This window comes from Apteryx rowi, unplaced genomic scaffold, assembly GCF_003343035.1.
Source record: "Apteryx rowi isolate R43461 unplaced genomic scaffold, aptRow1 scaffold_9, whole genome shotgun sequence".
NCBI lineage: Eukaryota > Metazoa > Chordata > Aves > Apterygiformes > Apterygidae > Apteryx > Apteryx rowi.
In genome coordinates this window covers 2,739,688-2,766,265 of record NW_020451204.1, presented here as the reverse complement: position 1 = coordinate 2,766,265, position 26,578 = coordinate 2,739,688, and the positions used below count along the sequence as shown (strand labels likewise).

At 40.2% G+C, this 26,578-nt stretch overlaps 1 protein-coding gene across 3 annotated transcripts in view; it reads left to right on the top strand.

The window, feature by feature from the left end:
- Positions 1–26,578, top strand: part of MKLN1 (muskelin 1) — an 86,847-nt gene that overhangs the window by 11,482 nt on the left and 48,787 nt on the right. For all 3 annotated transcript variants that reach the window (XM_026091309.1, XM_026091308.1, XM_026091310.1), the window contains 5 exons: positions 515–603; positions 6,848–6,957; positions 11,136–11,328; positions 19,122–19,199; positions 20,421–20,486. In XM_026091309.1, the coding sequence (XP_025947094.1) occupies positions 515–603; positions 6,848–6,957; positions 11,136–11,328; positions 19,122–19,199; positions 20,421–20,486 (536 nt within the window). The remainder of the gene's footprint in view (positions 1–514; positions 604–6,847; positions 6,958–11,135; positions 11,329–19,121; positions 19,200–20,420; positions 20,487–26,578) is intronic.

Sequence of the window (26,578 nt, the reverse complement as noted above, 5' to 3'; positions counted from 1 at the left end):
TAGTTAATGATATTTAATGTCATTTCACTTGTACCAAAGTTAGAACCCTTCATTTTGGGTCCTACAGTTGGGGAAATCTTAAGTAAAAGACTTAAGATTTTTAGTAACTTATACTAAATACCTGATTTTTTTTTTTTTTTTTTATAATATTACTCAAATGAGTCTCAAAGGACTATGCCAGTGTGATAATTTTGTGAGCTGCTCTGCCTTCATCTTAAAAAAGGAAAAGGGAGGTTCCGACGGGTAGCTTGCCGCTGAAGTCGCTTACAGGGTTACTAGCACGGGCAAGCAACACCGATCTGCCGTCAGTTCCCTCCTGAAACCACTAGCCAGTGCTGCCTCTCAGGGAGATAAGATGGTGGATAGCAGTCCAGGCTTTGGTCCAGCATGCATACTTATGATTCATAGTAATATGAAACAAGCATCACATTTCAGGCATGACCTAGATTGCGTTTATTAGCTAGTCCTAAAATACAAGGTAAGATTTAGTAACCTTATTTATTTTTTCCCACAGTGGCTTAAAGAATGATTATAACAAAGAAACATTCACCTTGAAGCATAAAATTGATGAACAGATGTTCCCCTGTCGATTCATTAAGATAGGTAAATGCATTTTTTCAGCATTCTGAGTAGAAAATAATCTCTTCTTATACTTGTGCCCGTCTTGGCACTTGTGACTTCATTGTACTCAGGCAAAGTATCCAAAATAGCTGTTCCATTTTATGATCTTTTAGGCTGGTTAGATTGGAACACAGTGAAGTCCTGTTACTAAGAAATAATAACTTCATAATTTAAATCTTAGGGATTGAAAGCAAAATACAGTGATTTTCAGAAATGCAGTTGTTGAGCCAAGTAATTGCTGAAGAAGCTGCTTATTGTCCTGCTATAAATTACTATACAGAGCTTTAAAAAAAATCTTTAAGCTAAATACTGGTAGAAGTTTCAGCATTGACAGCCCTAGAGTTTGAAAAAAGGTTTCTTTTTTTCCTCAAACGTGCTCGCAACATGTATAGCAACAGCAGAAACTTTTCCTTGTTCTCTTCCTGCTATTCTAATCGTTGTCTCAACCCTGGCTAAAGATGGCATCCAGGAACAACAAAAATAAAATTACTCYGCATGATGTCTAGTCTTGTTTCTCTGGTGAAGCTTGCTAGTAGGGCTGCTGATGAAGGCCAGGTACTGGGACTTGTGGTGGGAGCGGGAGTAGAGCTTCCTTGTCTCATGCAAGCCAGAGAGAACAAATGTCTTGCGTTAGCCATTAATGATATTGTTTGGATTTAATCCAAGAATTTAAAACCTTTTATCTTTACGTAGCTGAGTAATTTTATCCTTTCCTTCCTACCTGTTGAGATAGTTAAAGAATTACTGGTTTTACAGTAACTGTTTAAGGTTTAAAAAAAAAMCAAACAAACATGATTCCATTGACTAATTCAGAGTAATTTGGGAGTGTTTTGAAGTGTTGGGTAATTCCTGCACCAAGACTTGGATGATGGTGGCTGTTTGGGGGCTCCCCTTGGAAGCCTTTCATGTTGCTCTGGTGTTGTCTTCGCAGCTTTCTGACTCACCGCTTGTGTTTGCCTGAGGAAGTGAAGGTTGGAGTCTAGGAATCAAGTAATCATTTGTATGTCGTAAACTGTGTTCTTTCCCATTCTTACAGAATGGGAGAGAGTTTTGAGGATGTCTTTTTTTTTTTTTAATGATTAATAAATGGCAAATGATTCTTGAATGATTCTCGGATGGCTGAAGGGGAGAATAGAAATGTGATTAGTTACAGAAATGAAAGTGTAACTTGTAACCCTTGAAAATGTGCTCTTCTGCTCAGATGTTATGAAATTTAGCTATATACTGAAAGCTGTTAGGCAAGTGAAATGCTCATTAATACCTACTAATAGGATTTTTTTTCTCAGACTTAACATGAGTAATGTCAATTCTTAAGTGATACTGCTTTTTTGCTGGGATGGGTTCCTCACATAGCGACAATTGTTTGGCATTAYGTACATTAATATTTGATTTGTATTTAAATGTCACTTGTTCACTAGTTACAATTTGAGACGAGTTTTGCTTTTTAGCTACGGTTATAGTCTTTCATTTCTTGCAGCTATCTTCTACGATGAAATTCCAATATTAGAAGGACAATTACTGCGATGATCTTTGACCAGAACCTATTAAAATTTCTAGCTGATTGCTAGTGTTGTTTTGTTTGTTAAAGTTGTGAAAGTGTGTCTCTACTCTGAAACAACTGTAAAATGATGTTAGGAAATTCTGTTATTTTCTAGATTCGCAGCTTGACTGTGTTTTCAGTTTGTTAAAATTTCCAAGCTGCTAGCCAAAGTAACTCGAAATTTGAAATGCAGCACTGTGTTGCTTGTAACGCTGCCAGTCAACATTAGGCCAAAATCTGCCCTTTTGGACTCCAAGAGACCAACACCACAGGAGTTACTGTTATCAGAGAGGTTTGTGTGTTTGGTGAAGGCATTATTTAATTCTGCAGCCGCTTGCATCAGGCGTTTGCTTTATAATTCTGTCCGTAAGCACACTGATCTATATGCCGTAGTTAACGGTAGAACAGGAAGGTTTACACCGGGGCGGGGGGACGGGACTTTCTAAAACTTCCATTGCCCAGATATTAAATGATGTTTTAGACTTGTAGAAAGCAGAAAAACTAAGTTACTGCTCCCCTCGTTTGCCAAGAAAAGATCTGCACTTTTAATTAGCTCGACTTCCCTTCCGTAGAACGGAGGTGCCCAGTTGTGCAGGCTTTTGACCTACTTGACGAGTAATTCTTACCTTTCATGTGTGTAGAACCTCACTGAAGAACTTGGGGAYGGGGAGAAGATACTTAGCTGGACATGATATCGAAGACTGATCTTCATGTCTGTCAGCTTTGTTTCTGTCTCTTTTTTGTAGGTTTTTTTTTTTTTTAAATGTGTCCTTGAAAGCAGAAGGTGTTTTAAAGACTGATCGTCATGGAAAAAACTTGAAGAAATGCCTGGTGTTAATTCTCATGCCAGTCTGTTACGAGCCTGGGARTTACTAGCTAGGCTTCGTGATTCTCAAGCTTTGGTGTGATAGAAATGAGCAGTACTTTCCTTATAAGTGTTTCGTATATAAGTGTATTGACTATGTCTCTGCCTGCTTTTGCCAGACAYGTCTGTGTGACTAAGTATATAATGYCTGTAGTGAGGGCCACAGAAATTAGGTTAAGATGTATTTGAAATGATTGCATGCTGTGTTAATGCCTCTGTTGCTGTCTTCTGTAGTATACAAGGTTACAATCCTTTTCTAGGCTTAGCCTGCAATTATTAGTGAAAAATATGACCTAAAATCATCCTTGTGTGGATAAAGAAGCGTTTAARTGACCTAAAAACCTTCTGTTCCTGTAAAAGGGATATTGATTTCTTTTCTGCTGGGCACCTCTTGATCTGGAGTGGCAGTTCAGCTGGTCTGTACAGCTGTTTGCGTTTCAGGATGGATTATTGTGGTACATGCAGCAAAAAAAGATGCTGAGGTGGTTTTATGCTCAACTGTTGAGAAATACCTTAGCTTTAGAGTTTGGATTCAATGCTTTGAGGTGGAAAGATGCACTGTTTAGAGGTGCTTGGGGTAAAAAAAATGCTAAAACGCATAGGGAATAGAATAAGACATGACCTCTGCAATGTTGCAGAACAGGGTGTTCATTGATTTATTTTATTTGTTTGAGAGGGATATTTCTCAACTTCAGTAGGTCTGTGCGTACTAGAAGGCAGTATGAAATCAGAAGTTTGTGAAGGAGGAGGAAAGAAATGTACCCAGCCGTTTGGAGATGTGAGAAAAGAAATGGAGTCCCACACAGGTGGGCTCATTTCCTCACCCAGGGCTCTTGACTTATGTAAAAATAAAAATTAGCTTCCTGTGTCACRGCAAGAAGCGATGCTAGTAATACTTGCTCCTGCTTGTGTGAATGTTGCTACTTCCTTGCGGTACTTTGTGCGTTTCCTTATTTCAGGTCTAAATTAGATTGTTGCTGCTCTAAAAAGGAGTTTTATCTAAAGCGCTAAGCGCACCTGTGGAGGCTTTAAAAGAAGAGGGCAGAGGCTGTGAAAGGAGGATGAGAGACTTCTTTCACGTTGCCTGTGAGCCTGTGAAGAGATTCAAAAATAGGGACGTGTTCCAGTAAAATGCTTAAAATAATATTTGCTAAGGCGATAGAAGTTGTGTTGCTGTTTCAGTGTTTGTGCTTTGAGGGTTTTTTTTGTCCTCTTTCGGAGTAGTTCAGGAAGATCAGATTCAGGTTTCTTTGCCTGTGCAGCGCTGGAGAAGCACTGCGTTCCCCGTGCAAGTTAACGTCTGTTCTTAAAGTAGACGATTGTCTCATGGAGATCTTGATGTTAAAAATCACCATTTCTGATGTTTAGTTTCTTTCTTATGAACAAGATTGAAAACTCAGTGAGTTAATGTGAGGGGCGGAAAGGGCTTAACAAGTTGGTGGCTTTGTGCCTTGCATTTTTGTGGTAATAGCTACTCAGAACTCTTATACCCCTCCAGGTGGTACTTTAGGGCTGTAGTTGGCCACCAAAACAACTGGGTGGACTGTTAAATTTTTCCAGGAGAAGCTGGTACAAGTTTTGAGGCTCAGCTTGAAAGAAATAGAGGTGGAGACCTTTGCTTTTTTTCTGGAACGAGGTGGTAATACTTGGGTCTGGTTTTCACCCCCTGTAGACCCAACATTATGAAACCAGTGGTGGGTTCTCGACCATGAAATTTATGGTYTTAGTCCATGTTAGGTTGTCTGTAGGCTTGGTTTGGTGTTTCACTGTGAGAAGCTGATGAATAGACTTAGATTCTTCACAGCTAAGCAAATAATAAATTAAGCTTCAGTTTGGTCTTGGTCTGTTTGCTCAGGTCTGAGGACAAAACGAAGGTGCGGTATTTTGGCAGTCTGCTGCCTTAATAGGTGGGATGCCCCGGACTGTCCACGAGCTCTAGCAGTTGGCAGTTTGCTGTCTGCCAAGGACCATGAGAAAACAGACTGCTGTAGCTGCTGTTCCTGTTCGCTGAGCATAATATTGTTTCATACAGAGCTTGCATCAATCACTTCATCAATTCCCAAGGTCTCTCTAGCAATTTTAAACTTATCTGTATACTTCGATTTATAAGGAGCAATGTTTTATGGTATTAAGGTACCATATTGGCAGCGCTGACCTTGTCCAGAAGGCAAAATCAGGACAGCAAGACAGACGTTTCTTGGGCAGGATGTACCTGCCTTTCATCCGCGTTGTGTGACTCTTCGTTTTCCCGACTAGTTCACGTCTCTCCTGTCTCCCTGAGCATGCATCTACTATGAATAGCTCTAAAAGCATCTCATCTTGAATACCGAACAATCGAGGAATAACAAGCTATTTGAATGCGATGATTTGAGAGCTTATGCCAGCCACATTGAAGAAAAAAAAAAAACTTTCTAAAAATAATTGATGTTGCTTTAGAACTGGAGTAGAGAGACGGAACCAGTTTTCAGTAGATTGACAGGAGCATTTCCCCTAATGTATGTGGTACCTAGTTATGCACATTAAAATCAATTAAGAATCACGTACATTTTCGTTGGATCCTTCCTAAAAATCTGTTCTCCTGATGGCCATTGCTAGAAGTTGTCATAACAGTCTTCACCAATACGTTTGTAGAAAAACCCTTTAAAATTTGAGTGTCATGCATTTGAACATATGTTTTGTGCCCAGGTACATTACAGAAAATAATCAATCAGGCTTGATAAAAATCTGCATATTTAAGAACCTTTAACGGTTCGGTAACAACTTTAAGATGAATTTCAGTTTTTAATCCTCAAGGAGTAGATCAGAAAGCCTTAGTTCAGCAAACTAGTAATCTAATTTCATAGTGCTTTGAAAGACAACTAACAATTTTATTTGTGGCAAGAACAGTTTGTCTGCGGAAGAGAGGAATTAGGGGGCTCTCTATGCTGTTGTTGGTAACTGCTGATTCATCTCTAATGCTGACCACCCTTTTCTGTTTACCAGTTATAGTAAAAAAAGAGATTGAAGGTATTTAGAATGTAACCATTTGATTTCACTGCTGTTTTAAGGAGTTAAGAGTTTATATATAAAGCTTTCTGGGGGCTGGAATTGCTCTGAGAAGCAAAAACCAACTTTTAATCTACAGGTTTATCGACAGATTAATGCAGGATCGTAGATGTTAACAGAGTGATAGAGGAGCCTTAGAGAGGCTGCAGTGTGCTTCACAGATCTCTCAAAATATTGAGTATGTTTGTTCTGATACCTAGGTAAAACAACACTAGCCAAAACAGCTGCACGGGTTTCAATTCATAAAAATTAGAAAGGCTTTTTAAACTGGCAACTGACAGTTTTCCCTCCCACCCTTCCTCCCTCCTCCACAACTCGAAGTTGCTAATTTTGTAAAACTTAAAATACCCAAGCTTCTTGTCTTCACCATTAGGGAAAAATAATTGTTGCTGACAAATGTTGAAATAAATGTACTATGAGGAGCAAATATTGTTTCCAGTATGCTCATGTGACTTCCATCCATGTCAAAGCTTGTTGCATCTGTTGAGCTGTTTTAAATGATAGTATTTACGCTCTTATATATGCAAGCTTCTGCTCTGTACAGATCTGCTATGTTAATGTTCCCTTAGTGCAGGTTGCTTTAAATGACAGCTCTAACATGACATATTTGGTAATTTTCTTAAGCTTACTAAACAAACTAGAACATATGTGAGAAAAAAAATTAATTTAACCTTCAAAAGTCTTCTGCTGAAATAGTACTATGTATAGCCTTATAAGACTAATGCAATGGTTGTTTGACGTTACGTATCTTTTTCTCCTTTTCCTTTCTTCTCCAGTTCCACTCTTATCCTGGGGACCTAGCTTCAATTTTAGTATCTGGTATGTTGAACTTAATGGCATTGATGATCCAGATGTGGTCCAACCGTGCCTCAACTGGTACAGCAAGGTAGGCCTGCATTTTAGGTGCCTGTTTGTTTGAAGATGTGTAGCCTCAAAACCTTGTGGAACTTCTCTTTCTGGAATCACATGACCTTTTCATTCCTTGAATATCAGCTATTAAAACAACAAACACATAGTTAAAACTCAAACCACATTGCTGACTTTAAATTAATCTTTTTGAATTGTATCTGCAGGTTCTGTAAAAACTCCTAAGTAGACATCCCAAGGAAGAAACATACCAATAAGAAAGGAGCACTGAGTCAAAGGGGACAAAGTTATTTTATAACATTTGTATTGGAAAGGAAATGAGTCTAAATAGAGACTTGACTTTTATTTCTACCTCTTCATGCCTTTTAATTAGTAGTGTTGTTTTTTTTTAACCATACCAGTCTTGCTGCAGATCTGTATGTGAACCTTTCTGGGTTATATGCTGTTTGTTACAGGGTATAAAAAGGACCTTTTGCCTCTTGTTTAAAGAGAACCCACAATAATGTCCTACCTACTGCAGCTCCTTGTGCTTCTGATGTTTCCGTCTTACTATCTTTCTGTTGAATATTCTGCAGTAGAGAAGGGAGCTGGCACTTCTAGGTTGAGAGATGAGATGATTTATGCCATCTGTCACTTTGGACAGAAAGTTCAAAGGGTTCTAAACACTATTTGTAGAAACTACTTATTGAGTACAACAGATGCCCCTCCTGTGGGAGAGAAGTGCATGTTCACAACCAAAGTTAATTTTGTTGCTGCTCTTTACGCATAGTTCTTTTGCAACGATTCATGAAATTCATGTTGCGTTACAGAGAAGAGACATCCTTCCCAGCTGAATAAAATTAAGCAGTGGAGTAGCATATCTCTGCTTACAGTAGGAAAAAGTCAAAAGGGAATAAAGTCTGGGCATGGTAGTACTGAGGCCTCCCTCATCAGTTTATGGTGCTGCCAACTGCATTAAACTGTCAGTGGGGTAAAGAAACCCTGTGGCCATGTTCTCAAGCTCATACAGGTTTGTACCAAGCTCACAGGCTTCTTTGGGGGGGATTAAAAAGCAGCAGTAATGGTCACAGTGGAAGTTGGCTATAGCTACTTATTCTATGTTTAAAGCAGTGTCAACGTGCTTTAGTCTTCTGATTACAGATGTCCAAGTCTGAAAGTCCAGGCTGCTGATGGTATTTGCAGACTTAATCATGAGGCTGTTGAATGTGTGACTTGTCAGTTGGTCTCGTGTAAAGCATGAGCTCAAGTAATGGAATTGGGACATTCTGTGCTCCTTCCTGCTGACTTTGCACATGGTGGTGCTTCTGGCACTTTTTTTTTGAAATCAGTTGCTACAGCTAGGAAGTTAGTGGTTTTTTTTTTTCTTCAATCAAGAGCCATATGATGATGATGTCAGTCTGTCTTGTTCTGTCATATCCTGTGCAATCAGCGCTTCATGGCTAATGTGTATCTAGTGACGGTTAGAACGGCTTCTTCAAGGGTGCCAGCATTGTTCTTCTAAAGCTTGGAGCCCTAAAGCAGCAAGGCAGAGCCTTGGTCACAATTGTTTGGCGACTGATCCTTGCAGTGCCCAAGTTTTTGGTGATCAGTGCATATGTCGTTGATATTCTCCTTTCCCACAGTCCTGAGAGGCCGCTGTTGCCAGAGCTGTATAGCTGGGTGCGTGCTGACCCATATTTGGGGGGATGCAGAAAGGTCGATCTGAGTTTCTTCTAATTCTTTGAGAGGCTGTGGATATTTTCACGCCTGTTCTTGGAAGTCTCAAAGACCATGAATTTTGAAACTGGAGAATGTGAGGGCACTGGGGAGCTGGAGCATGCGTGCACAGCCTTGATGTACAGCTACTGGACTTCAAGCAGCTGCTTACAGTACGCTGTCCTGTATGCACAGCAGATCCTTGCTGTTTTGACCTAAAACCATGTCTAACTTGCATCCAGTAATTCTTCTCTACTCCCCGAGACATCAGACAAGGAGGAGGTTATTACACAGACTGCCTTTCCTGTAGTCTGCTCAGCTACCCTTCCTTTCTGTTGTGTGTTTTAATCGAAAACCACCTCCCTTAAGGGGGTGGGCTTGGGGGTACCAGGTAAGGACTTGAATTAGCAGGCACAATCCTCGATTTCTTCTTAACTGCTTCCCCCTTACTGTCCATTTGAACCTGTCCTTGTTGCTCCTGCCTCCTGAAAGCCTTACTGCTTGGTTTTCCTGCAGTGTGAGAATTCTTTGTCAACTAAGAAGTGGCATTTTATCTATGGTTATCACTTCTTGTTTTTGATAATCAGCAGTAAAATATTTCTAATTTGACTCCTACGTTTGGTAATGTTAGTATTTTAGTCTCATGCTCTTGTTACGTTTTTTGAACCAAAGTGATTATTTACAGCTTCAAATCAAAACCGTTCTTTGGATTGTTGTCTCTTTAAACCTGTGTGACAGCATGTAAAACAGAGCCTTTTATTTACTTTTTTACCCACCTTACTGCCTTAAGAATTTTACATTTAGCTTTAGTGGTATTACAGTGGTGTCACTTAAATACACATCTTGATATTGCATAAAAAGTGGCCAACTTGCATCCAACAGGCATTAGATGTTTTATGCGAAGTCTGGATTTTGTCTCATGGCTAAACTAGAGGAGCTGAATGTGCAGAAGTTGGTTATTACTGGTGTGCAGCCATCCTTTTGCTTGCTATCCCTCTGAGCAGTTGAGAGTCTAATGTGGTTTTGGACTTGAGTGATGTAAGCGAACATTTGTTTAAAGACAGTGTATTAGGTATCTCTTTGAAAGGGAAAAAAAGAAAAACCATGAGGTTTTTCCAGTTGTGCTGTAAAGCCGTGTTTTAGCTCTGGTATTCTGTTGTCAGTCTTTCATTTTTATCACTCCATGTCCTTGGCCTTTTTTGTGTGGGCTGGGAACTGATTTTCAAAAAATGCATAGCTCTGGCTCTTTGCAGCTGTGAAATACTGGTGGATTAAGAACTAAAAATATTGCACGTGGCTGTGTTTCTCTTTAGCTATTTCAGCTTATGAAATTCTTGCTATTTAGTCATTATTTCAAGAGCACTAACTTGTGTTTAATGTTAGTGTCTGTTCCAGGTTTTTGGAAAAGTTGTGTTCATTTATTAGACTATCATAAACTTCACTTTCAGCAGTTGGCATCCATTTAAAAAGAAAACCTCTTATCTGTAGCTTGATGAGTCTTGTAGATGCTTAAGTTGGATTTTTTTTTAACCGGAGTATATGATATGTGTTTAAGATGGAATTCAAGAGGAGACTTTTTTAATTTAGAAATGGAGGTTCTGTTTAAAATACATGGTTCTGAAGGTCCAAGTTACTTATGAACTTCAGAAAAACCTGTGTTCCTTACGCGAGTTGTTAGCATCTCTTAATATGCAGTGGATCATTTGGTAGGATAACAGCACGAGCTGTAGTTTTTATGCAGAAGGTACTCTTTTTGTCATGTTTCTGTGCCTTTATTTTTGATCCAGCTTGGGTTTCTCTAGCTTTCCTCACTCTTTCCTACAGTGGAGTGGGACATAGACAACTTTGGCTATTCTGTAGCATGGAAGCGGGGTTCGACTGGGAGGTGTGTGGAAATGTTTTGAAGGTAAAATTCTGGCATGCGTGCCCATACTTACTGTCGTGGATTTGAGATCCTTGTGAACTTCAGGATTCGTGGCTAGCCATACGTTCTGCCTTTCCATTAAAGCAGCGATGGTCATTACGAGTGTTCCTATTCTAATGTTTTTTCTTCTGCTTCTAGAAAAGCTGTGACCTACTTACTCTTCTAAATTATTTTGTTATGTAAGAGTCATACAATCAAATTATGTAACGCTGGCAGAGAAGGCTCTTTCCTGCTTCTGTRTTTCGTGTAGGCCTCAGAAACAGCAGGACCAACCAGATGGGGAAAGAATAGCGGTTGCTTTAGAGATCTGGGACACTGTGCGATCTCTTTCTGTGTGTTTATTAAATTGGGTAATATCAAGCTGTATAATTTCCATACCATTGGAAAGTAAATACTTGCATAGCTTCTAATTTCTTTCCTGTAGCATTCCTCTGTAAGCTCGTGAGCAATTTATGTGCAGTACGTATAAGAGATCCTTTTTTTGTTTTTGTGTCTCCAGGCAGGTTCATGGGTAGTTCCCARCAATGCTAGTAAAAGAAAAATCTACATGTCTCATAGGTTTTCTTGTGTTCCAGTAGTACCGTGAACAGGAAGCCATTCGCCTTTGCCTAAAGCATTTTCGTCAGCACAACTACACTGAAGCTTTTGAATCGCTGCAGAAGAAAACCAAGATTGCTCTGGAGCACCCTATGTTGACAGACCTGCATGACAAGCTAGTCCTGAAGGGAGACTTCGATGCTTGCGAAGAGCTGATAGAAAAAGCTGTGAATGGTAAGAGAATCGGAGGTGGTCTGTTATCTTTGGGGGTTGGGGTGGGATGGGGGAAGCTTATTTAAATGTCCACGTACATAGTGCTAGAATTGGCTAGTCCATATGCTGTAAGCAGCTACTTCATATATAGTGTGCTGTCCCATCAGCTTTTGGACTTGTGAGTATGTGCATAAGGAGAGATTAAAAAGTCAGTTGTGAAAGCTCTTATCACTGCTACTTTTGGAGCCCTTCTTTCCCTCAGAGCTGACGATACGGTGCACTTAACAAAAGTGGCTTAAGATAAATTCTTCATTTAAGTGGCTAGCAAGCTGAAGGTGGGCCTAACACTGTCAAAAGCATCACTAGTGATGAAAGCAAGGGGAGCAGAGAAGTCTAGACCTTGTGCATTCTTAGTAAATACCTGTATCATGATTTCTGGTTAGTGCTTGTTTTAACACCCACCTAGTTGGTATGTCAGCAGAAGCAAGTTTTCAGTTGCATTTAAGAGAATGCTGCTTTTGCCTGTGGGAAAAATAATCTTTCGAGGATGGCTTAGAGGGAGTCAGGGCGAATGGGAGCAGAGGCTTTCTTCACTTCCAGATTAGGACGTTGGCAGCCAGTTTCACTGTAACTGCTATCATTATTATTATTATTATTATTATTATTATTATTATTAGGAACATTTCAGCTTAAAAGCACTGCATATGAGCAACTCTCAAATCTTAACATGAGGGAGATGGAGCCCATCCTATTGATAGGAAGTATAAAAACAACTGAGCCAAGCACTGGAGTGTCTTCTGAAACCTGTGTAGTGGTTTTGGACCACAGATTTGGTAAAAATAGAGGTTCTCTTGGCTCTGGGTGTAGTGCTTTTTGACTACGCGCAATTGCATTTCATGAGAAGCTTGTACTGGCCTAGGAAGAGAATCTTGTGTCTCCGATTTCAGTGGAGTTAGTGACTTAGCAGGTGAATTTAATGGATGCCTGGCACCAGAGAGTAGTGTGTGTGCATGTATGTTTGCTTTTTTTTTATTACTATTTTTTATTCTGGTCTGATTTGTCACTTTTGTAATACCTTTTGCACAGATGCCAGCATACCTGCTGGACAACATCAGCATGGTTTGTATCACTGACGTTAGAATTGATTCCTAGGATATGATAGAAATGATAGCTTTAATTTTAAAGTTTGTCTTCCTTGAAAATCGGCGTCTCTTTGAGGAAGCTGTTCAACTGAGCCTCTGTGTTGGGGAGTTTGTTGCAACAGGTCGTCAAAAACAGCAGTGAGCGTCTCTTTCCATGCGCTTTGGCTCAAGGTTCTCGGCTCTGCAGGCAGAACAGCTTTGCTCTGCCCTGCGCTGACCTCCCTGAGCAGCCACGAGCGTTGAGCTGGAGCGATTGCCCGCGTTCATCCTCGCTCTTCGGAGCGCTGCCTGCCCTCCTGAGACAACGTCATGTTGCTGGCTGGGAAGGGAGCGTAAACAGCTTCCTGCAACGCAGGGGCGTTGTGCAACTGGCAGCTTTCTCCTCCTGCAGCCCTCGCGTGCCCTTGGGTTCAGGAGGGAGGAAGCGGCAGGGAGCTGTGGCCGATTATCGGTGTTGCTGCAGCGTTGCTCAGGAGGCAGGAGTGCCTGAGGGGGCGCGTGGTCCCCCCCAAAGCGAGGCAGGATCTGCAGCTGCTGCTGAGGGCCAGAGGGGTGTTACATGCTGACGCTGATGATTTTGCCAGTGCATCAGTCTGCTGCCTTGGCTGTGGCTTAATCTGTCACTGCCTACAGGCTGTCCTCTTTCCACTTCATTGCAAGCAATAGTACACGCTTTTTCTTGAATGGAATTTCACTAGCACCAAGCAAGAGATCTAGTATGCACCAAATGAATTCCCTCAAAAATAGACTTTTTTTCCTTAAGCAGTAATTAAGTGAATGTATATGGTCACATTTTTTTTAAGCTGTTACTTTTTTTTTTTTTGTTAAACCTTTTAATATTTAACACACTGAGTTTATTCTTGTCACCTATTTTCTTCTGGGACTTCACCTGAGCTGAGGTGGTGCTTCTGCACCTCATACTTTGAGAGTGGAGTTGCTGTCTGCAGTGTTCAACTTTTCCAGGAGTGGAAGTACTGGCAAAGGCTGGCATGATAGAAAAACCTAGCTCCTCTGCTGTATTGACTAACAAGACTACACTTCCTTCTTGTCAGGTTGGAAGTGAATAATCCTGATTCCTGAAGTGTAATCACGTCTCTTTTTGGAGGCTGGAGGACTCAGGATCGTTTAAGCAAACTAGAGAAATACTGTACTTAATAGTGTTTTATTGGTCCTCCTTTTTTGTTGGGGTAAATACAAAAGCAAGTGTTGTATGGATAACTTCATGTTACTTGAAGACTCTTCTGTTGTTTTGTCACTGCTTCTGAGGGCCAGAATAATATGTATGAGCATGTTTATGCTGTTTCCTTTTAATCCAACACCTAGCTAGCCAAAGTTGAATGTCAGTGTATGCATCTTCCATTGCTCCGTTGCTTATCCTTAATGATTTTGCTTGCCTTTGGATGCATTAACCTTCCTTCTCCCCCACCCTGTCCTTCTGCAATTCTACATCCCATCTTCAGCTTTTGTACCCATTTAAAGCTCTATCACCTCCCAACACCCTTCTGAGAGAAGTGCTACCTGCCCTGAGGCACTGAGGCTGTGCTTCATATTTGCCATAACCTGACAGACCCATGGGCTTTTGCTACCTAGGTCAGTCCTGTCCTTACCCAGGACAGTGCGTCACGTTGCCTCTCTCTTGCTGGCAGTGGAGCTTGTGCTGCCACATGGTAAACCAGGTCAGGGCCAAGATACCAAGATCCGACTTGAAGCTGGTTCTTCTGATCAGACTAGCATGGGGTGGGGAGGATAAGACAACCTCTTCTGGTCGCCACGAAAGAACTGAAACTGCAGCTTGAATAGTTTGTCCGTAGTTGTACAAGATGACTATAGAAGGTTGAGGAATTGAACTTAGCTGGTCCTTAACAGCTGCATTCTTCTTAGCAGCATGGGAATAGATGTTTTCAGTCTTCTACCTTTTTTCCTATAGTATGGCTACTGTTTGCTCAGTCCTGTCCTTGCTCTRTTCTGCATGTCTCAAGCCCCTTTGCTTGAAAGGCTCATGTGCACCCAGTGTTTTACTTTCTTGGCAGCTTTGTTGTGAAGTCTCCATAACTCGCTACTGAATCCCTAAGGCTTGAGCGTTCTTATGACTGAACTCCTATCTGGTGTGTTGTCCTCTCAAATAAGAACAGGGTAACTTTAGTCCTGTATGTTCAGTGTCGTGTAGTTGAAGTGTGGAGTTAATTGAGATATACAGATCCTTAAATTATCCTTAAAACTATTCAGAGTGAACTGTTCTGTAATAGCCTGGACATGAACATGTGAACTTCTGACCTTGCGCTGATCTGACAGTTCATAGCCTTGAAGGAACAAGCAAAAGTGAAATGAGGTTGACAGAGATGCTGCTCCATCTGTTCAGCATAAAATTTCTTCTGTAGAGGCTAATATTTGCAGTGATAGGTATTGAAAATGTGAAATGTGATATACCTCTTGCAGGCTATTTCCATAGTCTTAGTCATATAGAAAAAGAGTAGGTGGTCAAGAATTAGTGCTAGCAGAGCTAAACTTTTGTTCTTTTGCATTGCTAATGATGAACACTGTCTTCCACTTCACGTCACCAGATGATTTCTTTTGAGAACTTAGTGGCAGGCAGCCACACTTTTCCCGCAGATTCTTTTGACTTGTGCATTACGCTTAGAAAACGGGCAAATGGAAACTCTGGCAGCTGCCTGACTTCCTCTCAAAAATAAAAGGTTCCCTAAATCTCAGCTGGTTCGCAGACTTAGTTCAAATGCTTCACATTTGGATTCATTCCTATAGCTTTCAGACAGCCTATATTATTGTAGGAAAATCTGCTTAATATTCCTACAGAGGATATGCAGAGCGCAAATTACTTAGTGGAACCATGCGCAACCAGTGTAGATATGCAGAGCTGCTTGAAATGGATTGAAGTTCTGCTAGTTTTGTTAGGTATTGGTGTGTCCCAGGCACCGAGGTGTTCCTCCGGGCCGTTTTCATGTCAGGATGTGACATGTGATTATCTGTTGACGAGTGAGCCCCATATGACGAATGGGAAGTTGTGATGCACAGCCTGCAGTGCTCAAAGGTCTTCAGAAGTTTGGGATGAGAGAAGAACAGCTACATCCTCCTGGAAATTCCAGATGGACATTTATAGCTTAGTTTAACTTTCAGTGGTTTTTGAGTTCAGTTCTGAGAAAGTATGGGTACTGCCTTGCTTGCCCTGTAGTAGGGATATATGCAGGGGAGAGACTTAATAGGGGTCTAAAACCTTTGATAAGTAGATGATAGGGCTTGCACAGAAGAAGCATATCTTGTAGGGAGTTAAGAGCAAATCTAGTATCGTGTTTCATTTTTCCTCTGATTAAGAGAARAATGTGAGAGAGGATATTACAGCTTTGAGGCTGGAAAATTCCATGTGTTCCCCCTCTACTCCTCAGTCTTGAGGAAATTCTCCAGTAATGGCTGGGCTTTCATCTGGGGTCACCTTTGTTTTCTGCTTCAGATTTTGTTTGGAAGGATTTTTGTGACTACAAAAACTCAGTCTGTTTCAGGTTTTTTGTTTGCTTTTTTTGGTTCAAAAAAAAAATGTCAAAACCCTACAGAAATTGTGAACTAAATATCACTCCAAAGTTTTTCTTGCCRTTGGCAGTAAAACGAGTAGATTTTAGTAATTCTATCTAGAGATTTGTGTTGTGTAAAAAGAAACTTAATATGACTTTCTAGTTGTTCATGGTCAGCTTCAGCAAGTTAAATATTTTTGTCCTCAATGTTTGTATTAATCCTTTCTCTCTAACCTGTAATTGGTTGACAAAATAAAGCCTTGAGTTATCAGTTAGGTGGAATTTACTAAGCTTTAACCATTGTGAACTTGATGTTGTTACATCCAAAATGCGTCACAGCTTTCTGTGAAGGACTTGAAAATAGTACAAAATAAAAGTACCATCTTTGGCCGTAATTTTAAAGTGTAAACATGAACATTGAAATGAGAGCCTCAGGGGCTGAGAAAAAGACTTCCTTTAAAAATTTGCTCTTAATATTTTTCTCTGCAGTGGATTCAAAATGTATTTTAAACTACTGATTCATTGGAAACAGCTGACTTAAACCTGAGCAGGCCTAGATCAGATCTTCAGTGTCTTGCAGAAGCTTTGGAGACTCTTCAGGCAGGTTTCGGTCAGCAGTGCAGTCCTGGCAAGAAACACAAGCAGTGCAGTAGAATAGGTCTGGCATCAAGTACAGAATCCACCTAGAAATCCTCTCTTCCCCCCTCACCCCCCCTTTCCTTTCCCCCTTAGTGTCAGGCAGGTGATGATTCAGCTTCCAAAATGAGCTGCTGCTGGTTTGTAGTGCGAGTAGAATGAATGTGGAACTGCTCCCAGCAGAAAGAAACRTTTCTGGGAAGCAAGCTGGACGCTTTCCAAACCAATGTCCCATGGAAGACAAGAAGCCTTATTAAAAGAAGCTGAAGGCACAGTAGGGGAGAAGTGTCCTATCTTGACAAGTGCAGCCTGTGGGTGTTGAGTATGGGAGAGAGGTTAAATCACCCTTTCAGATCATATGTGGTGTAATTCATCCTCTTGAGCTATTTATGTCCAATTATCTATTGGCTGCCATAAGGATAAATACTGTTTTGCATTCTGTCTTGACCAAGCACTCTAACGATATCCAAAAGGCTGGATTTCTATCTAGGTTTGTGGTTAGAAAAATCTGCCTGAGTCAGTATGGGATTTCTTACAATGCATATATTTGTTCTGTTTGAAGTTGGCATTTCTGAATCAGAATTCATGAAATCTCGAGTTTAAAGCCAAAATTCACTCAAAGTCTTGTCCCAGATTTATAAATGCTGAAGAAGCCTGATCTAAGAACCGTAGTCTTAAGAAACCAAAATAAACCACTTTTTCTACGTACTTAGAACAAACTTTTGGCTTTCCTCAATTAACTAATGCTTGGATAGAGCTGATGTTTTTGGCACTAAGATARTAGAAAGTAAAATCTGTCCTGCTTTCGCAGAATATTGAATTTGCAAAACTTGCAGAGCTGAATTTGTGAAGTYTGGAAGCAGTTCTGTATTTTAGGACCCAATTCAGCACCTTTAAGGAGCTCTTCAGTGCCCTTATTTCCCTATTAGCCTGTCACTAAATAGAGTATTCATCTTCTCCCAGGAAGTTCTTGCTGACTTAGGTTTTAATTAAAGCCTGGATTTTAGTCATGACAAACTACAAGACACCAGGAAATGCTTTAAAATCTGCTCTGAACGTTTTCTGTGTCACGTGTAACAATTTTTTTAGCTTTTGTAGATAAACTGGGACATGTGCAGTAAGGAATATTCTTTTTCTGTCTGGATGCCAACCAAGGGATTTTGTATGAACAGAGGTGTTCATAATCTGTTAAATTCTTACCTCAAAGCTGCTATTACTGGGGTTGGGAGAAGTAAAAAGTATTTAATATAAYGTAACAATTTCATTTTTCATTCCTCTGATGGAGAACATAAAACTGATTCCTGAGCAAGTTTGCCAGGTGCCGTTCTACTAAAAAAGCTGTGTAAGCATTACGTGATTGAGGACTGCTGAATGCATCCTACATTGGACTGAACAGTGTATGTGCAATGTACTATTTTAATAAAAATCTGTCTGTCACGTTGCAATTCTGAATCTGGCTGTTTTAGTTATCATCACAGCACTAGTGATGTAAAGTGGATGTCTGAACTCCCATTTTTTTTCAGGCACCGCACAAACGCCAAACACAAAATTATGGTAAAGAGCTTACTGCATGAGATGGCAGGGTAATGGGTGGGATATAGGCAGGTGAGTGCTATGGGGAAGCAACGGTTGAGAGACTGGACCTTAGTAGTCCAACAGTTTGTTATGCCTGCAAAAAGTGAAGTGGTAATTTGAGGAGACATTTGTAAAGAGCACTTGCTAAATTCCTTCCCGACTGGTGGGCAGTCGAGGAGGGTGTGAATTCCTTCTTCAAAAAATTGACGTTTGTGTGATAGACTGATAACATCTGTTGATTAGAACTAGGAATTAACTTCTTGATGCTGAACCGATTAAATGTGGTAGGTATACAGAGGAAGCTAGGAAGGCACGCAAGGAACTTGGGCAGAGTGCTGGAGTTAATGCTTCTTACTTACAGAAACGCTGCAGTTGGCATATCTGGTCAGTGACCTAATACTGTGTTTCTTCTGTTTCTCTTCTTGCTTAACTCTGAGGAGAATGTAAACGATTATTTTGTTTTTCATCCAGTGCTTGGTTCTTCCGTATCGTAGCACTTGAACAATCTGCCTTTCTTCCCTTTTCTTCTTAGATGAAGCTCTAGAGATACTGTCTGACCTAGTTTTAACTTAACATGTAGTAAAATGGTTGAATTTTACATGCACTGGCAACTTTATTCTTTGGCTTAAATAAGGAGGAGGGATTCCATTCTTAATTAAATACACCACACTAGGGATTTATAGACAATTGGCATGACCTGGCAGGCAAACAGAGTAATTCTTGATTGATCTAGTAATGAGTATTCTTTTTATTTTAGTGCTCACACATTTAGTTCATTAGCAAGTTGAACAAACTAACTGACATATATAGAGAATTTATTTAAAATGAAAGCTCTGGAGAAGCATACAGGATTGAGTTAGACTGAAATAACCCGCTTTAAGAGTGGGTTTGCCATAATGGAAGTATAAACATTTTACAGAGCAAAATTTTTGTTTTGCAGATGGCTTATTCAATCAGTACATCAGTCAACAAGAATACAAACCTCGCTGGGGGCAGATTATCCCCAAAAGCACCAAAGGTAAGGCTCTTTCTTAAGATACAGCCCTTCTACTGCTAGTGCTATGATGCTGCTTTGTGGACATAAAGCAAGAAACTGATGCAAGAAAGCCTCCTGTAGGACAATTTTTCTAGGGGATGGTATTGTCAGTGAAAAATTTGCATTGGTCTTCAAAGATAGTGAAATGCAGATTGATCTCTAGTTGAGTAAGGAATGCTTCACAGGAACATTAGCTGTAACTTCAAGCATAGCTAATCAGTTCAATAACAAATCTCAGGTCTAAGTTGAAACTAAGAGCAGTTACCTGTATGACTGGATTTAATGCATGGAATAAGCTTAAATCTGGAACTTTACAGCTAAGAATGACAAGTAACTACGTTATCTTGGTCTATCATATAGTGCATCCACACTACAGAATCTTTTTCCAATACTTTCTACCTTAAAGGAATCCCATAACAACAGCCTTGACTACAAAGTACAAAAATTACAGTCATACAGCATGTCTGGGATTCAAGGTGAAAATTGCTGAATGTGTGGAGTACCATACCCAAAACCTCTTGGGAAGTGTCATCTATGAGTACAAGCAGACTCCTCTCCCAACAGAACGAGCGTTGCCTTTCTAATGTCGCTTTGCATGGATGAGTCCTGTCCTGAATGCTTTAAGAAATCTAAAGTGGTTGGGAAGCTGTTTTAATTGGATAGTTGGAATTCCCCTTATACACGAGAGTAATTGGTGCAATGTTAGCTGTGCTATGTCTATACCGTTAGCTCTTTGCTTCTATCCTGTGGGTAGGTTGCTGTGTCATTTGAGTATCCTTTTTGGCTCTTCTGCCTTCAGGCAATTCTGAAAGTGGGGAGAGATGGAGAGGGGAACTAAAGAGTGTCTGTGTGTCCAGTATTGGAGAGAGGCAAAGATCACGCAAATGGTCAACATTTGAGCTGACCTAGATGTTTCAGGAACTCTTCCTTTACAGGTCTCTCAGAATAGCAGTATAATACTGCATTCACTCTAGCTATCTATAATATCTTTCAAAATAATTCAATATAAAGCTGTGCAGTTTTATAATGTGTAGATAAAATAAGAATATTAGGGAGAGAAGGTGTTTTGTTAATATCTTAAAGAATGGTGAGCTCTTAAGTTGGCGGCTTCTATATAGTATTTAGGCTACAAATGGGATTGTATCTTTCTTTGGTTTAAAATCTCGTATAATGCAAAACTCTCCCCTTTCCCTTTCTTTAAAGGTGATGGGGAAGACAGCCGACCAGGGATGAGAGGCGGCCATCAGATGGTTATAGATGTTCAGACAGGTGAGTAGTAGTTGCCAAATTCCTTAATGAACATATAACATAGTTAAATTTGCAAGTGTGTTCTTTCTTCATAGAATGTCTTGAGGTAAAAAAACCCTACTTTTTAATAGAGCTGAATTAAATATTCTGCTTTCTCTATCAGGAATTATGCTCCAACTGCTTTTTCCACCCCCTTCTTTTCTATTAGTTCTCCTTTTAGGCCTCAGTCTCCTTGTTTGGCTACTATGAGACCAAGAACAATTGTTTAAAAATTTTTTTTGTCCCTCCCATTGATTTTTTTTTGAGCAGGTCCTTAGACTAGAGAAGAGAAATTACAGACAATTATTTTCCTTATCTGCTACATGCTCTGCGCTTTGGAATAGCATTCAAGCAATAGACCTGATGTGTTAAAACATTCCTTGTATTTTGGCTGGAGTGGCTTCTAACTTTCACAATAACTCTGTGACAAGCTGTATTTAAGTATAATTTATTTGACTCTTTTTGCAAAAATGTTTTCTACAGCATTTTAACGAATGGTTCAGCCTCTCTTCTAAAGAGCCCACAGAGAAAAGGAAAGGGGGGTATAAGTAACAGGATTTTCTCCAGCTTTTCCAGGATTATTCTCCAGGATTTTCTGTAGCTTTGTCTTGCTTTTGTGTGTCAGATTTCTGTCGTCCTTCGTTCCTTACTCAGATAACTGTCCTGTTATGCTTCCCTGCTGATATCTTTCCTTAAGCAAATGATTTCTAAGGGTAATAGAATTTCTAGCAGGAAAGGAGAAACAAAATCTGGGCTGCGTAGCACAGAATATATGACGACATTGAGGGAGTTAGGAAAAACTAAGGTGGCCATGTCTCTTGTGGTCATATGGACCAGGACTGAAGCATGTGACAGGATAGTACGTTTAAGGGTAATTTGCTAAGTCATAGTGAACAAGCAAAAATGCAACAGTAGAAGTTAGTCTTTGGCCTTTGCTCAGAGTGAAGTTATTACTCTAGAGAAAGCTCCCAAGTTATGTTGTATGTGAAAGTAAACTTTTTTTTTTAATGGAAGAATTTTGAGATGCGTTAGAATAAAACGCTGATGTAGGATTGCTGGTGTTTGTGTACAAAAGAAGCTGTGAAACGCACCCTAGTGGCCTCGGAGCATAAGTAGAAAGACCGGGTGTTTCACAGGTATGCTGGAGAGATCGGAGGCTTCTCAACTTTGAAATGAGATTCCTTTGGACTTGCTGAGAGTAATATATTCATGGTGGTGCGAGTCTTCATTTCCATTCCTGTTGGTTTTCTGAAGTCCTAGTAGGGTGATTATCTCTGACTTAAGTTTTCACTTAAGTTCACTGCTTTCAACAAAGCAGTAAAAAGCACCATTTTCTCCTTGCAAAAAACRGGCTGGAGCATACCTACAGACGTAGAGGCATATTCTGAGAGCTGGATTTCCCTCTGTCGCATCAGCTCTTTCTTGCTGCGGAGTTATCCACTGGCGGCAGGATAACCTGAAGGAAGGTTTTGCTGTAGAGTATTTGGAAAGTTGCACRTAGTCTTGCTTCCAGGCTCACTGAGGCCTGTAAAAGCCCATGTATTTTTGAGATTTGTTCTTGCTATTTAATTTGGCTTATGAACCAGCCAGGGCAGTTCCTCGAACTGTTTGTGTTCTTAAAAACTTGCTGTTGCTGACTGCTTGAATTTTCCTTTCGAGTATAGGTATCATTTAACGAGACTAGGAATTTGGCCGGTTATGTGAGGATGTGTTTTACAGATTGGAGCTAGTCTCCCTGGCTAGCCTTGCRCAAATCTGGTGTTAATGGAAAAAAGGAACAGCAGCGTACACTTTTCCTCAAAGGCAGCCTCYTCTCTTTACCCACACGCTTCTTGTTTTCTCAGAAGTCTTTAGAAGCTGAAGAAAAACTAGTTCATTTTGCATCCCTTATTTGAGAGGGTGAAGTCCTTCTCAAAAAATGAATGTTTTCCTCAACTTTAATCTTCTAGAGAAGAAATAAAACTCCAAAATTGGAGGTATGGAGAAGTTTCATATCACATAGAATAGGTGTTGGAAGCAGATTATAATATTTATGTCCAGACCTGCCGTGGATGTAATTATAAGCGGTTCTGCTTTTTGATTAACTTCCAGTAAATATTAACCAGTTATTACTAGTTACAAAAAGATAAGTTCATTTTTACTAAATTCTGCAATAGTGCTAAGCCTGCTGGATGCATGYGTTTAGTGTCAGAAGAGAGGTTATGGGTTGGTAAGTAGCTGAACTAGTTATCAAATTACGGAGAGTGAGCTGAGTCACTGGCTCTGTTTATGCTCTGAGCTTCAGATACAGCATAGTTTAACTTGGTTCAAGCTAGCTCTTAGCATGTCTTGTCTTCTAATGAGGGTTTAGAAGTTTAGAGTAACCAGAAAAACAATTATGGCATCTTTGGCAAACAGCGACTTGTGTTGTAGCTCATTTCCATCTGATCATGTTCATGCTCTTAACAGTTGCTGCAGTTGATTTAGAATAAGTGTAGTGTTCTTTATGAACGTTGGAATACTTACGTGTATTGAAGTGAAGGTATAGGCTACATTCTCAGTTTTATATCCCCAAATGCTTGAGATCTTCCCAAATCAAAAATTTGGGAATTACTAGTTCTCAAAATGTCTCCCCTGTTTTTTAATCATRTTAATGTTCCAGCTGGAATGACCATTGGGTTGCAGAATTTAGGAAGTTGTTTTTACTGTGCATGTATAGAGATATTTATTAAGAGGCTTTCTTGGTATCCAGTCGGGATACCACTGTTGTGTACTTTAAAGCTCTAGACTCTAAATGAAAATCAAATGCATAGATTATTTCCCCCTTTTCCTGCAAGGTGAAAATATTTTATGTAGCTTTCTGCATGGAAGCAAGAATGTTTTCTGCCCTCTTTTAGGAGGAGGGAAGAGAAGTATTTGGGTAGTCCTAACAAAAAAGCATGGATTAAAAAAAACAAAACAAAAAACCCCACAGAAACACAACAAAAAACAAAACTCCAAACTGCCAAAAGTGAAAACAACTCAAAAACTTCCTGAGGACATTAAGTGCTCTAAACATCAGTCATGAAAAACTATACTACTTATGTATTTGTGTAGGTCCTGGTGAAATATCCAAGCAGTGAAGTGCGGACTTGTATTTAATACTTTGTTCCCAGGTACGTGGAACTCTGATAGAATGATTGCCTTAATGCAGTTTTGGAAGAGGATGTAGGCATCTAGCACTGGTATCTTAACGAATATATTTTTCATTATGTTCTCTCAGGCCTTTCTGTAATTCAGATATGACATGTTTTTGAAACACCACAGTTTTCTGGAAGAAGGTGGGAATGGGTAATCAGACTGCCAAATTCAAGTTTTAAGGAATAACCTCTGTATTTTAGAAGAATATGCTTACTGTGTTTTGGAGGTTTATTATTCCATAGACATGGTGGAATTGGTGTTTGCTCTTATAGAACAGATACAATTTTCTATGAAAGAGATAATGTAGTCCAGAAAGCCATTTAATTTATTTTGGTTACTTTTTTTAAAGAATTTGCAAAGAAAACAACAAACCTGCACAGGAGTTATCCTATTAAAAAAAAAAAAAGTCTTATGTGATATCTCCTAATTGTTTGAAGGTTCATCTTTATTTCATTTAAATAAAACCTGAAATTTTATGATGAATCTGTTAGAAGTAATGGCTGAGCAACYGTTATGGCTTTTGTCTGCATTTCTTAGCTATGTATGGCAAGTGAAATATTTTCAGAAGGAAAATATTAGTGAAATGGTCTTTACCAAAGTGTGTTACCCCTGTTCACTTACTGAAGTACTGAAGTGAAAATAAACTGTAATTTTGGAGGCGCGTTATTTTGCATCTCCTTCTGTGGCAAGGCATTCTACTTAATTCGTTGTATTAGATAGCTTTCAGACTTTGTCGTCTGAGAGAAATGGGAGATCAAAGCAGTGGGCACAGGGGAGATGGTGCGGTTGGCTGAGARGAGACATAGAAAGATGAAAAAGATGGAGTGAGTGAAAGCAGYGTAGACATGAAGAAAGATACTGTTTTGCCTGAGGAAAACATTTCTATCCCTAAGATATTTTATTCAAGGATAGGACTTGTGTACAAGATGAAGMGATCTCTGAAACAAAACACAGATGGCTTTTAGGCCTCCAAAATGCAAACAGCTGCTGAATCCTGGAGGTTATTCAACCTTRCGGTGCCTTCATGTTTGAGAGGAAGACATTGTATCTGTGTTATGTGCCTACCGAGAACAGTCCCAGTCTGAGCAACTTTGCATTTAGCCGCCATCTGTGTCGAATTGTGATTCGGAAACTGAGTGGTGTGATGCTTCAAGCAAATGTGAGGTCTGACTTTGTAGTTGTGCTCTGAGTGCTCTTCGCAAAGTGCAAACTTCAGCTTGGAGATAACTTAAAAATGTAGTTACTACAGAAGATGCTGTCCTTTCACAGAAGACTTTTTAGATCTTTTACACCTAGATTTTCTGCTTCTGAGAGAAAGGCCTTCTTAGGCTGGTGGAGGGACTCTGAATCTGGACGTTCCCCTTACTAGGTGAGACCACTAGCAGGTAGGACCTTTTGAAGCTGTGTCTCTGCTCTGTGAAGAGTACAGAACTTGCACAGGAGGAGGAGTACAAGAGGAAGCAGAGCTGTTGTGTAGTGGTTGGGAACTTGTTGGGAGAGAGGAGATCTTGACCTGGTCATGCTCCTGTGTGTGTTAGGCTGTGGAAGAGGCTGAGCAGTTTGCAGCTGTGGATTGTTATGCAAAGAGTGAGCCCTGTTTCCTTGTGTGACTTTTAAAGAGTTGGGGGTTCGCTTTTATCTGCAGGAGTTGTTTTTATTTTTTCTCCTGAAGTTATTTGGGAGTCTGAATCCTAACTCAAATGTACCTCCAGCAAGTTTGTGGATGATACCAAGCTGGGGGAATGGTTCATAAACTGGAGGATAGGGCTGTGAGTTGCCAGGACCCTGAGAGACTGGAGGAGTGAACTGACAGAAGCTGTGTGAAGTTCAGCCAAGACAAATGCAGAGCCCTGAACCTGGGATGTAATTACTGTGTAGGCTGGGGGACTGACTGGAAGGAGAACAGATTTGCAGGCACTGGACAGTTAGCTGAATGTGAGCCAGCAGTGTGTCCTCGTGRTGATGGTCAACCTCATTTTGGGCTGTGTTAGCTAAAGTACAGCCAGCAGGTTAAGGGAAGTGATTTCCTTCTATTTGGTGCTTGTTGAGACCACATCTGGAGTATTGTGTCCAGTTTCAGCTCCCCAGTACAATAAGGATGGTGACGAACTAAAGTGAGTCCCAGCGGAGGGCCACCAAGATGGTAGAGGGTTGGAGCATATGATGTATAAGGAGATGCTCGGGGAGCTGGGTTTATTAGGAAAGGCCAAGAGGAGCTCTTACTGCTTTCTACAGCTAACTAGTGAGAGGTGTGGAGAAGGTGGAGCCAGGCTCTTCCTGGAGGGGCACAGGGAAAAGATGAGGGGCAATGAGCACAAATTGCAGCAAAGGAAATTCCAGTTAGGTATGAGGAAAAAGAAATGGTAATGAAGGCAGTCAGTCATTGGAACAAGGGTCCAGAAGAATCTGAATTCTCCATCCTTGGAAATATTCAAAGCTTAACAGAGTATGTTTCTGAGCAGTGTGGTCTGTCTCTTAAAGTTAGCCCTACTGTGAGAGGTTGGTGGGGAGGGCTGTTGGACCAGATGGCTTCCAAAAGTCTTCTAGATCTTAAATTATTTCATATTCTGTGGAGAATTGTTCTAGCAGAGACATGAAATTACTATTTGACTGAATTGTTTGGTTAAATATATCACTAGGGTTGGAGCGTATCCATTTTGCCAATGTTACATCGGAAGATAACTTCCACAGGGATGCTCCAGGAGATCAAACATCCTTTATCAGCCTGGCGTTACAAGTTTACTGTGCTACATTCTGATGATGAGGAAGACTCACTGTGCTGAATCCCAACAAGGACTTCACCATGCAGAGAGGATGGAGTTAACAGGAGGAAGGAAAAAATGGTTTTGAGAACATATCCCAATCTAGACTGAGGTTGACAAGAAATATTTTTCTTTTCTGTGTATGCTCTCTAA